The sequence below is a fragment of the Chaetodon trifascialis genome, chromosome 17 (assembly GCF_039877785.1).
Source record: "Chaetodon trifascialis isolate fChaTrf1 chromosome 17, fChaTrf1.hap1, whole genome shotgun sequence".
Classification (NCBI taxonomy): Eukaryota; Metazoa; Chordata; class Actinopteri; order Chaetodontiformes; family Chaetodontidae; genus Chaetodon; species Chaetodon trifascialis.
The window spans coordinates 18,853,243-18,866,062 of NC_092072.1; the positions used below are offsets into that span (position 1 = coordinate 18,853,243).

The following is a 12,820-nucleotide window of genomic DNA, read 5'->3' on the forward strand; positions in this document are numbered from 1 at the left end:
AAGCTGGAAAAATCAACAGAACATGGCAATGGACAGAAATACCCAGGGTATTAGTGAGTGCTGTATTTCTGGAGGAACGGAAATTAGCTGAGGTGTGAGATTTTGATTAATATTCCCAGTCACTAATGACTCAGGACCAGAGTCTGATAAGAGCTAGATCACCCCGTGAGATGCATACGATGTGAATATATGAAGAAATGTTCAGTCAGTATGATTTGTTGCAATCTACCAGTGTCTTCCCTTTTTTATGACACTAATTTATTGAAGCAGTGAAAAAATGACAGCAGGAGGAAATATGTTCATTTCTTGCTGACACTTAGATGATTTATACCACTCTCATGTCTGTACACTAAAAGTGAGGCTCGCGCCAAGAGCTGATAGGCTTAGCTTGGCGTAAAGACTGGAAGCTGGGGGAAAAAGCGAGGCTCTCTCCAAAGTTCAAAAATAGGTCTACCAGCACCTCGAAAGCTAAAATGAACATGCTGCAGCTTCTCTTACAGTACGTTTGGACAGAGCCAAGCTAGCTCCAGTCTTTATGCTAAGCTAAGATACACAGTTTGTCTAATCGTCCACTGGTTTTAGCTTCACATGGAGTGTACAGACGTAGGAGTGGTGTCGATCTTCTTGTCTAACTCTTGGCACAAAAGTAAAAAAGGGTATTTCCCAAAATGCCACACTGTTCCTTTAAAGCATCAGACCATAAAAAGGCTCAATTTAATGCCACCACTGAACAATAGGACACTGTTAGCAGTGGGTGGTGGTTAGCATTGACCTGGCCCAATTATCAGCTCTACATTTCTTACATTTACACATTTTATTAAAACAGTGTCACTCATTATTTCTGGAACCTATTAAAAATCAAGTTTATTCGTAACTTTATTGACCTGTTTTAAAAGTGGGCTTCAGTCTGCCAGTCTGTCTCCGCCTTGGCTTAAAGTTACTCAGAAAAGGGACATATCTGTTATTCTGAACATGCCCTCGAGCACTGAAATCACAAGTCTGACTTGATTTATCATGCTCCATTATGCAGCTTTGAGCTCATGCTGTTATCTATCTTGGTAACTTGCACAGGGGATGATTGATTGTCACGCTCGTGGACCTTGTGTAAGGACTTTCCAGTAAAACCATTTCAAAGATTTTGAAGGATGGCATGGCTGGAAACAATCCAGTCAAGTTACCTATGCTCGTTTGTCGCTGCTCTTGAAGCTCACAGTAACCTATAACGTAAAATGGGATTAACTGGATTTATTGGTAATTCAAAATGAAATAAATGATGCTCTAATCTCAAGTGCACGAGCAGGTTTGCCCCATTTGTTTTCATGATAAGTCACGCGTATTTAACAGAGTCAATAGCTGTGCATGCTGGGTCCTGTAATGACTTGCTAAAATCAGTCCTTCATTCACTTATTAATGGAAGCTCTCACTGATTTACAGCCACTGTCACCTCCGCCTGCTGCCCTACATACTGTACTCTAACAGCTGCTGCATGTCTGCACTCTGGTAATGAAAGGTGTGAAAGGTTTGGCCAACCTTTGATCTCAGCCCTGTTATTATTCTTCACCTTGTTTCGCATTTAAGATGCACTTGCATGACTCATGATGTGGAAATCCACTATAAAACACATGAATGCTCCACAGTCTTGCGACAGGTAAAGCAATGGTCACACCTACTGACAGACCCCATAAATAAGGAAAATCTACCTGCATCATACGTATGTTTCCATCCACTTTATGTGCAGCTTCTCTAAAATATTGCAAAAACATTTGATGTTTGGCTGAGGTGGAAAAGTCGGTGTATCGATACTAAACTAAATGTGACAAAGTGCGATGGAAGCAAATGGATCATGACATGACGAAACATGTGACTTAAATGTCCACTGAAGCTTCCGCTCTGCAGTGGGTGATGAAAAGTAGCATAAGAGCTGTGAAGAGTGATGAAGAGCATGCAGTCCCTCACAGTGACGCATGAAACTAACAGAAATCTCACATGTATGAAAATCATATATATCATATATTCTACATGGTTTGACTGGCGTTCTTTAATTACATCACATCGTTGCGCCCTCTCTCTTAATATTATAAACATCATAAGAGGAGCTCTTTTTTGTTTTGCTTTTTTTTGAAGTGGGGTGAAATGACATTAGATTATAAAAGGCCTTGGCTTGGTTGCATTTAGGCATCATTTCACTTAATAACAATATAACATGCAAGTCAAACCCGAAACCACAATTCCAGTAATGAGAAATTATCTCCACCAGTTTTTTTTGAAAATGTTACACTAAACAGAACAAGTCTTTATTTATTTTATTAAACAGATGTAAAAAATCTAAAAGGTGTTTGGGATAGAAAGTAGCCCAAATGATCACAAACCACCCTAAACTATGTTTACCTTGCCGATGTAGCCACCAAGTCTGGCAACACTGCACTGATCCGGACACACTCAGGGAAGGTAAGCCGAGGACTCTTCTCTCTGTGTCCTCCACACACACCCTTTTTCTTACACCCATTTTTCTCAGTTGTCACTAATAACTTGGCAACGGGGCTGATGATAATGGCAGATGTTAATTATCATGATGGCAGTCATAATGATAATGATGATCGGGACGATGAATATCATTATTACTCAGCTCTTATTTATTATCCGTCAGTGTATAGAGGTGCATATTGTGTGGAAGTATGGATGATCATGAAAATGATGATTATTATATCCTCCTGTTTCTACACAGTAAAACTGCTACTTTTGATGCGCTAGAATATTCATTATGCTCTGCTCAAATTGATCCTTATGTATAACGGAAGATGATCAGTTGATTTCTGTTGCAACCAAGAAAGACATATGGTTCACCATGGCAACAGTATGTTTGGTGTTTTGAGAGTATGCGCGACACACTAACTTCAGAGTGGATGAATACAACACCTAAACATCCTGTTTTCATAGCTGCTTATAAGCTCTGTGTAATTTGTTGTCTTCACGTGCACGCTCACCTCTAAGGACCACAAAAACAAGCATATCATGGAGGGTAACGCTGTGGTACAGCCGTCACATCGCACCTCTGTTAAAGTGGGTAGCCAGCAGAAGGTCATAGAAATGGCTAACAGACCCTGAGGCTTCCTTTCTGTTTCTTCAAAGACGACATTCATCAGGACTGGATCCTCTCTTCGGACTCAGTCTCTTCCTACTGTATCAGCCCTGAGTACAACCACTCACACACACACACTGCAAGTAGAGCAGAGATCTGACCACATGTGCCATTCATACCAAAGCTTCTCATTGGCTTCATGGACAAAAGAGAAATATCAGGCTCAGCAGAGTTAAGATCAGAGATATGAAGGTTTATCCTTGGGAAGGTACCAGCGGGAGCAGCTGTCACTCAGCAGAGAAGAAAGCATTCTTCATGTCGGTCGACCTTTAGCACAGGACGTCTGGAGGAAAGTGATGAAAGATCCGCAGCCTCATCTACATCCTGCTAAACCGCTGCAGGAGCGTGGATTCATTCAAAATAAAGCACACGATTTCTTTCGTCTCAAAGTCCACAAACAAGCTTTTCCCGAAGCTTACTGATAGACTTTGGCAAACTTAGACATGCAAATTTGCAGTATTGATGAATAACATGTTGCCCTGACAGTGCTGACATTAGACAGAATGGAGAGCCTAGCTGCTTGCTTTAAAATGGTGGTATGCCAGCGGATTATGATGGAGCCTCCTGTCTGATTTTGAACTCAAATGTAACTAAGGAAAGGAAATTGCCATTTGAGTCTCTATATTAAAACCAAAAATCAAAGCACAGCTTCATTTTCTTCCTTAACACCAGCGGTCAGTCACTCAGAGATTCCACACACCCACGTTTTGCTTCCCTTTGATTATTTTGGAAGATTGCTTTGAGCTCATTTTGTGCATTTTAGATTCGCTGCAGCACGGACATCGCAGTGCACTTCCAGTACAGCTGACAGCGCTTTCAACACTCTGATGCATCCATGTCGGATTATCAGCTGGAAGCAGCCCGTGGAAGTGTTTGTAGGTGGTGCTTTTATCTTTTTGTGTTCAGCCACTAGTTGTCATTATCGCTGCTCATGACAGCCGCCCAGGTGTCACAGCATTTATTCCCAGCACGCCGCAGCTGATGCTCCCCCCCATGACACCCATAAAAATGACTGCCGATAAAAATGTGTTCAACTGGCCTCACACCAGGTAGGAAAAATAACATCATTTTAGGTTTGTGGGCTGTTGAGTTTCTGATTGAACAGAGGTCACGCTTGTTTTAGATCATGACTTCTCATGTAAGTTATTTTACTGGCCTATGCTGAAGCACCTGTGCATCATAAACAAAACAGCTGCAAAACTGACTCAAAGCACTCTATGATGAGAACTCACCCTGGAGGAAAGCACTGCTCTGTTCAGCGATGTTTGTTTTAGCTTTTAAGACAGCGGATCATCAGGCGTTCTGGGAAAGAAACGCATCGAGCGACGCAACAGAGCCGCTTGAGTCGCGCCTTTAAAAACTTTATGACTGTGATTTATTGCGCTCTGTCCTGTGTAACCAACATCACACTGGAAGATGATTCACTTTGACTGAATGACAAGATGAGCGATGTCTTTTGGATGCATTTGGTTTAGGTTACACCTGACTTTCAATACAAAATCCCATTGTTTTTGTTTCTATAGAAAAGACAGTTCAGATCAAAATGGTATGCTTTTCCCCAGCAGATATTATTCTTTCAGTCTCTTCCTTCCTGCATCTAAAAAAATAAAAATAAAAAATTGCAAACTGATGACTCGTCCTATCTCCAATAATGAGGCTGCTTGCCTCAGTGTAATAACAAGGAAATACAACAATAGAGGTTCTTTGCAGGTTGCAACACATTCGCTACACATGGATCAACCCAAGCGGCAAGATGGAACAAGGCCTAATGGTTCTGGTATGGTTTTCATGACACACAGCCCATTAACTGAGTAGCGTGTCCTGCTGGGAGTCTCGTAGCGGCACACACATTATGATTCTGATGTTTAAAACCCAGCAATGAGGAAGCAGCAAGAGGCTGACGGGCTGAGTATGATTTCGTGATCAGGGAGTAGTGGATACCGAGAAGTTTTCATGCATGCCGTCCTCTTTGGGATGTACAAAAGAACGACACTAAATCCAGCCGTGTTACTTAGAAACATCTTTATTTAATGAAAGTATCTTTTCCCTCAGGGCGAAGTAGGAAATGGACTTTACAAATACTTGACATGTCAGATGTGGGGTTGAAACGCACAATAAAACCATCAACACAAACAAAAGGGCATGAGTGCCACGGGGAAAGGAGCATCGTGATGCTCTGTCGGGTGTGGTAGGTGAAGGTGAGGGTAAACCATTTAGTGGGCAGAGATTCAAACAGACATCTGCTGTCCTGCCTTCGGGCAGCTATTACTTGTGTAGCAGACGAATCTTTCACTGTTCAGAATTCTTTTGAGTGAGTCAAACACAGACTCAGAGCCGTGGGTTTGACTCCAGATAGACACCAACATTAACAATGAACGTATGCAACCTTGGTACAACATATTCTGTATGCTCCATTAGAGTGTCACGAGGCAACTCTGCATGGTGGTGGTGTGAAAAGACAGTGAGATGGAGGCGTTTGATCTTCAATACACAGACATCCTGTAATGTGTGATGTCAGTAAAACACACAAGGCTGGTTTAAAGCAAAGAACAGCAAAGGGATGAGATGCTGGTGAGTCCTGCTCTCTGTGCCAGTCACTGAGGTTATTGCCTCCTCTGGACAGATGATGTTTCATTTGGGCTAATTTCAGACATTTTATACTGTATAAGCATCTTGCCTCATGCAGATTTAAAGGGTCTGTTCTCCCAACTTACCAAAAAACTATTTTCTCACTTTCCTCTAGTGGTATCTAACATGCAGATATTTGAATACAAGAGTCCCATTACTCTGGATAACCCTTGTCAAAGCTTTTCACTGGAGCTACTGCAGAGCTAGTTCCAATGAAAACACTAAAGAGACTTTATTGGATCATGGATCAACAGGGACGATGATTCCAGAGAGAGATGTTAGGTTTGAATCTTTTAAATCTAGCTTTTCGGACACACCTGGTGGTCAAGTGCTAGAATAGATTTTTACTCGAGGACTCTGACAGAAGAGCTGAATCCAGCTGAACTTCAGAGATGCAGAAGTCAAAATCTGGGCAGAAAAAAAGCTAAATCTGCATAATTAGATAACACTATAGGTAAAATATGTTCCTTTTTTTAGTAATTTGGGTGAACTTACCCTTTGAGGCAACATGGCTTCACAAGGTATAAGCTCCAGTGTAAATAAGCAGAGGCCGAGTGAGTGTCTGCCGTTCTGAACTGTACAGTATGGACAGAAGAAGCGAGTGGATAGGGGTGACAAGGTGAGACGACACTTATGAACCACATGAAAACGAACACAAACTGGGAGTTCAGCTGGATTTGGTTCACGGTGGTAGCTCACCCAGGGGCTGGTTACCACAAAGACTTACGAGCATCATGTTATCAAAAGTATGAACACCATGAGGAGGAAGAAGTGACTCCAGAAAACACATTCAAACGTCTAGATCGGCTGGTAGCATTTACGACCCTAAAAACCTGTTGATGCCAAAAGAAAGTCCAGAGTAAAATATTTAGCTGCACGCCGTGGCAAACCAATTCCAAACTCTTTGGCATGTACGACCAGCGAAGTGTACGGAATTTCACTTCTCTTGTTTTTTTTCTTCATTGATATAAAAATTGAAATAGAAAAAAGTAAAACAAAAACCTGTATCAAACGTCATGTCTCCTATGGTTTGTTATCTTACAATAAAATGTTAACATCAAAGTGTTTTATGCCAAAAAGGCCATATATCAATGCTACAAAAAAAATCTAAGCCTTTATTTACACAGCAAGTCATTTCTGTACAGGACATTCATCTTTATTACAGCACACACTCATGGCTCATACATCCTACACACTGATTCCAAAGCAGAAAAATAGGATTTGTAGGTACCACTTATGGGGGGGTGGGGGGCTGCGGCTGATTCGTTTCTGTCCTTTTCCTGTGACTGAGTCCCTTCATTTGTCACGTCACATAAAGTCATTGAGTTCTGCCTCCAAGGCAGCCGCCATCTCGTCCGCCTCTGAGCTGCTGCCACCCTCCTCCTCGTTGGAGTCCTTAGAAGACTCATCAGCGGATTCCTCTGCCTCCTCCTTCTTCTCGTCGTCGTCCTCCTCCTCCTTGGCTTCATCATGCTTACGTTTGTGGCCCCTACGGAGATAATACGAGAGATGATTCAGAAAGAGAGCTGGAAACCTTGAACCTGTGGGACTCCTCTGCCTCACTGCAGCTGTCTGAAAGACGATTTATATCATCAACATGAACTTTTGTTTTGTTTTGTGACAAAACAGAATGAAACCAGAGAAAAAGCTGAAAGTCAAATGTGAAAATATTAAAAAAAAACATTGACTACACTCCTTTACCTGCTCTGTTATGTAAAGGAATAGTTCAACATTTTGTGAAGTACGCTAGAGGAGCTGGTGGATTTTGTCACCCGGACAGAGCCAGGCTACCTGTCTCCAGTCTTTGTGCTTCGCTAAGCTAACCATTGCTGGCTGTCGCTTCATATTTAGGATACACACATGGAACGATTATTAACCATCACATCTAAGCAAGGAAATTAATACGTACACTTCCAAAAATGTGTCAAACTATTGTCAAACAATTTTTGGCTTTGATCGTTGCTGTCTGGGTACGTCTTGAAAGAATAAGATAACGAATCCGTCGTTTGCTAGCTGGCTAACCAATCCCTGTGTAGTTAGCTGCAGTTGCTAATCCGGTATTCTGCTTTTGTCTGGACTCTTATTTGAGCTCTTATTTAAGCTTATTTGAAAAGCTTTCGGAAGCTTGTCCAGCTTGTGCCAGAATCATGTTTCAACAAAAGACAAGGTGGGTGCAGCGTTAACATGGCCCATTAGTCAGAACAGACACAATTATGAGAGATCAAGGTTGGCAAATACCAAATTTTCCTTGCAGACAGACATGAACTCTCCCCACAACTGATTGATAAATCAGAATCTGTCTTTGCCTTCAATGTTCTGACTGAAAAGGCATGTTGGCTGTTCTGGAAATCAATGTTTTGTCTAAATGTCGATCAATGTCTAAACATACACCCATTGATCTGAATCAAATCTCAAGCAGATGTTTTCCAGCGAGGAGTGGACAGTGAGCTTGAGATGTAATCAGTAAATAGTGTTTAAAAATTAATAAAATACATAAATAAAAGACCAGCTGTTTATCTGGAATATGAAAGCAGACTCTCCCATTAAAAAAGAAAACATGAAAAGAAAGGGAATGATTTGCTTTAATGCTTGTTCAGCACAGCATGCTCCCTTGAGCAATGAAATTAACAAGGGCTTGTTCTCCATACAGACTGTATCCAACGTGAAGCTGCGCTCCTCCCAAGCTGAAGACATTCACAAAGCAAGGAGATGTGAAGGCCCTCCAAAGTTAAAGAACAAAGCAGTGCTGTGGTGACGAGGGATTCAGAACAATCGAGAAACCAGGGACACAGAGATGGAGGAGACATGAATATAGAGACAGAGGGAGGACTGAGGTAAAGACGCTTAGGAAGAGAAAAGAGGACGAGATGAGACATCTTTGGAAAGAAAGTGAATTTAATCTCATAAAATTTAAGTGCAAATGAGGCTCAGGGTGCACTAAAGCTCCAGCCACTCTGGAGATGGTCACATTAAAATCCAAATGCTGTGTCTCAGTAACTAAGTTATTACAGAAACAAGCATAACCTCCCAAAAAAGAGGCCTTTGAAAATCAAACAGGCCACTGACATCTGTGATTGTAAAGGGACCGTGGGGCTGGGGACTGTTTGAAATGTTTCCACACCAGTGACGGTATGCTGCGATGCCTGAGTTTCGACACACATCCCAAACAACACCTTTCTTTGAAGAGTATGAATGAGAAGCTCTGAAACGTTGCCAAATGTTAAAGGAACAGTAAACATTTTTAGGGAAACATACTTATGCTTTCTTTCTGAAAGTGACTTGAAAAGATTTAGATCACCCTCATGTCTGTGTGTTCAGTATGCGGTCTGGACGTGGTTAGCATAGCGTAGCATAGAGCCTGGAGCCATGAAGAAACAGGCAGCCAGCCTGACTGTGTTCAGTAAGCGGTGGAAGGCAGCAGCACATTTGAGCAGCTTTTAGCTATTTCCAATGGTAGAGTGGTAACTACTCCCTGCTAACAACAGCTGAGCGCAGCTTTGTGAGGTCACAGTGAGGTGGTTTGTCAATTTTAGATTCAAGATGAACCCAAAAAAATGAAAGCACACATTCCTAAGAGGCTAAAGAATTCTTTGCTATGGCTGCAAAGATGCCATTTCTCCTTCCACTCCATTCTAGTGTCTCCATGACTGCCTCAGCAGAGTGGCTTATTAGCATGATGCTAATGAGGTGTGTAGGGGTTTTGCGTGGTTAATGTGGAGGACTGACATCGGCTCTGCTGAGAGGGCCCCTCTCATTAGACCAAACTGCTGTCAGACAGCCTCGCCAACCTCCCACAGCAGCGGGGCTCTGGTTGTGTGTTCATGAAAGGTCAGATGTCGGCTAATATCAGCTGAGAGGCTCTCTGACATGCCAGTTACAGTGGACCCCTGCAGACTGTGTGGTACGTGTGGGAGGAAGAGCAGTGTGCTGATGTCACAACAGCATGGCTCTGACAATACGTTTAATTTTCAGAGCCGCACGATCAAGGCTCAGCGGTCAGAGGTTAATGTGAGGCTGAACTATAATGAAGAAAGGCGAGATGAGCGACAAATGATTATTTATTTGGCACCGATGTGAGAAAATGAGCAGATATACCACCATCAGTGATATTGTTGCTGCCACCTGGGCTGGTTGGTGACATTGTGCGAGTCACTGCAGTTGAGTGTGTGTGTTTATACACATGGAGAGGCTGAGTAAAAACTTGGTGTGCGATTTTTTTAACTCATAGCCCGGCATCCCTCTCCCATTTTCAAATATTAACAGGTGACACAGTGGTGTGGTGTGACACACACACACACACACACACACACACACACACACACACACACACACACACACACACACACACACACACACACACACACACACACACACACACACACACACACACACACACACACACACTGGAGACACTCCCACCATGTTCACTCATGTCAGCTCCAAAATGGGCTTCAGTTGTAACCCACTTTAAGTGGTTTCACATGATACTGAATTGCACTGCCACAAAGGGAGCGTAAAAAGCCTTTTCAACTTCATTATTGGATTTTGTTTTTTGCGTGAGCACCAAAGTTTTGGCTGTGGACCATGTCCTGAATTGTGACACAGGTATTAGGGTCAGTCACTTTGTACTGGAAAACCAGCAGGGCTTCAAGTAGAAGAATGGTGGTGCGAGAGGAAAAGTAGAAGGAATTACCAGTGTTGGTAGGCTTCATCCTCGGGGACCATGAATGAATGAATCCATCCAACAGTGACTCAGATACTGTATTTCAGTCTGGACTGAAGTGGTGAACTGATCGACCGATACTGCCGTCCCTGGAGCCACCCTGCTAGTGTAGCTAAAAATGATTTCTAAAGAGTAAACAGTGCAGGACAAACAACACATGGACATGTTCTCTTTGATGACAATCCTACTTGAATCCAAATGTTCCTGTGAAAACTGTATGCATGGAGTTCTCAGTACGCAGCCACTCTTTCTTCTCTAATATAACAGAACACAATCAACATCACCATTGCTGAATCTGAACTCGAAAGCAGTCATTACCATTTCACCTTTCCAAAGGCCCGAGGGGTTTGTGGGTTTGACATATTTGCCCTTCAAAGCTCTCAGTATAGTCCAATAGCCCATTCTCTTTTAAGGGAGTGCAGGCCTATTGTTTTGTGTGTGTGTGTGTGTGTGTGTGTGTGTGTGTGTGTGTGTGTGTGTAGCAGGGAGGCAATTGGGAAACCAACTGGAGAAAGACGAAACTGAGAAGGTTCAGCAGCTTGAGAGCTAAAACAGGTGAAAGATTAAGACATCCAAAAGCCGTTTGCTCAGCAACTGAATGTTTCCACATTATTTTCTTTCATATATTTACTGGAATGATAAGATCTGTCCTCATTACTAACTCTCTTATTGGCCAGTAAGGTTGCAGATGTGGCTTTCAAGGCCAATCTACTATCACAACTTCAAGGGACAGTTGCTAACAATGCACTTTTAGGCATTGGGGATGAACTATTGACTATTGGTTGTATTTTTCAGAGAGAGGATATACAACAGAGGAACACTGGCTCGTCCAGCAGTTGTAAAATGCTGACAGTTGAATGGATGTAGCCAAGAGTGAGGCAGGCCCTATGTCCTGAGAGAGGGTGAGGGTTAGGGTGGCACTGTTGTTACTTATGTAACTATTAAGACTTTGATTGGAGTGAAAACTGGTACCAAATCAACAGAATTAATGGTGAAAGCTCACATTTCTAGCTCTATCCAGATGGTTTGAAATCATACTAAGGCATGGAGCAAATTTCTGTCCCCCGCAAAATGCAACAAATGTCAGTTATGAGGGCACGAAAGGTAATAATGGTAATATTATTGTAGACACAGATGTCGAGGTCATTACTTTGAGATGTTATCTCCATGTACTGTGGGAATATGATTGCATTAGGGTTGTCAAGAGGACACGCTGCAGAGTGCCTGCTGGTGCAAAAACAGCCTGCAGCTACACCTGCCTCAACACATCATTAGAGTTACAATAGTGATACATAATGACGTATAAGTTGGGAAAACTGCACCTGCCCCAAGTGGAGACACATTTTTATGAGGCTGTGTGTTTAATGGTGCCTGAGGGAGAATTCAGAAGGCTGAGCTAGGAATGGACTTTACAGAATGGTAGAGACTACAGTTTAATCTTGTGATGAAGCTTTCGCCACTGATAAAGAAGTAAGCGCTGACTGAAGTCCAGGACTGTGAACTCCACCCAAGGAATCCCAGTCTAGGCCTGGTGAGGAGAGAGGCAGAGAAAGTCCTTTAAAAAGCAGGGACTTCAAATGCCTCTGACATCTCCGCTCACAGAGAGAAGGAAGGAGGGGTTGAGGGAAAGATGGAGTAAAAAAGGCAAATGGAGGAAATTAAGTGTGAAAGAGGAGGAAGCGGAGCATGGAATACAGAAGAGTGAGGTAATGAACTAAATAATGAACTCAGCTTCTAGGACCCAGGCCAACTCTTCTTGGTTTCTTTAGGTTTCCTCAGGTGTTGGGAGGGTCAACATCCACAGGTATCGTCACAAGAGATTGTGCTTCAACAATGATGCAAATAACTGACCATGAAGAATCCTTCCACACCACATTCTCCATCCCATCCTCTCTAATTAGCTACTGTCTCTGAGCCATTTCCAAATGGGCTCGATTTTTACTGTTGACAAGTTATTGCTTAGAAAATGTCAGGAGCAGGAGCAGAAAGGATATGACTCACCAACGCTTGTAACCTCCGTCGTGTATCACATCACTCCCTTTCCTCCACAATCCCATATCATTTACAGCAGATGTGCCAAATGCAGATGGTGAGATATATTCACTCCCGTCCCTCATGCATTCAACAGCTCCATATACAGAGAGACGATAAGCAGCACATTTAAATGATTGTTTTTATGTCGACGTTATCTTTCCCTGCCCCTCATTTTATGAGTCTCACTATGAAAACTGACAAACAGGAGGAAAATAGAGATAGTTGTGGGGGAGGGGTGGGTTTTATGAGGGACGTGTCCGTTTTGCTTTGCTTTGTTTCAAACAGTCTGACTTTAA

At 42.6% G+C, this 12,820-nt stretch overlaps 1 protein-coding gene across 3 annotated transcripts in view; it reads right to left on the reverse strand.

Moving 5' to 3' along the window:
• Nucleotides 1-5,148: 5,148 nt before the first annotated feature.
• Nucleotides 5,149-12,820, reverse strand: part of ctdp1 (CTD (carboxy-terminal domain, RNA polymerase II, polypeptide A) phosphatase, subunit 1) — a 64,811-nt gene continuing 57,139 nt past the window's right edge. For all 3 annotated transcript variants that reach the window (XM_070984845.1, XM_070984844.1, XM_070984846.1), the window contains exon 13: nt 5,149-7,256. In XM_070984845.1, coding sequence (XP_070840946.1) covers nt 7,076-7,256 — 181 coding nt within the window. In that variant the 3' untranslated portion in view covers nt 5,149-7,075. The remainder of the gene's footprint in view (nt 7,257-12,820) is intronic.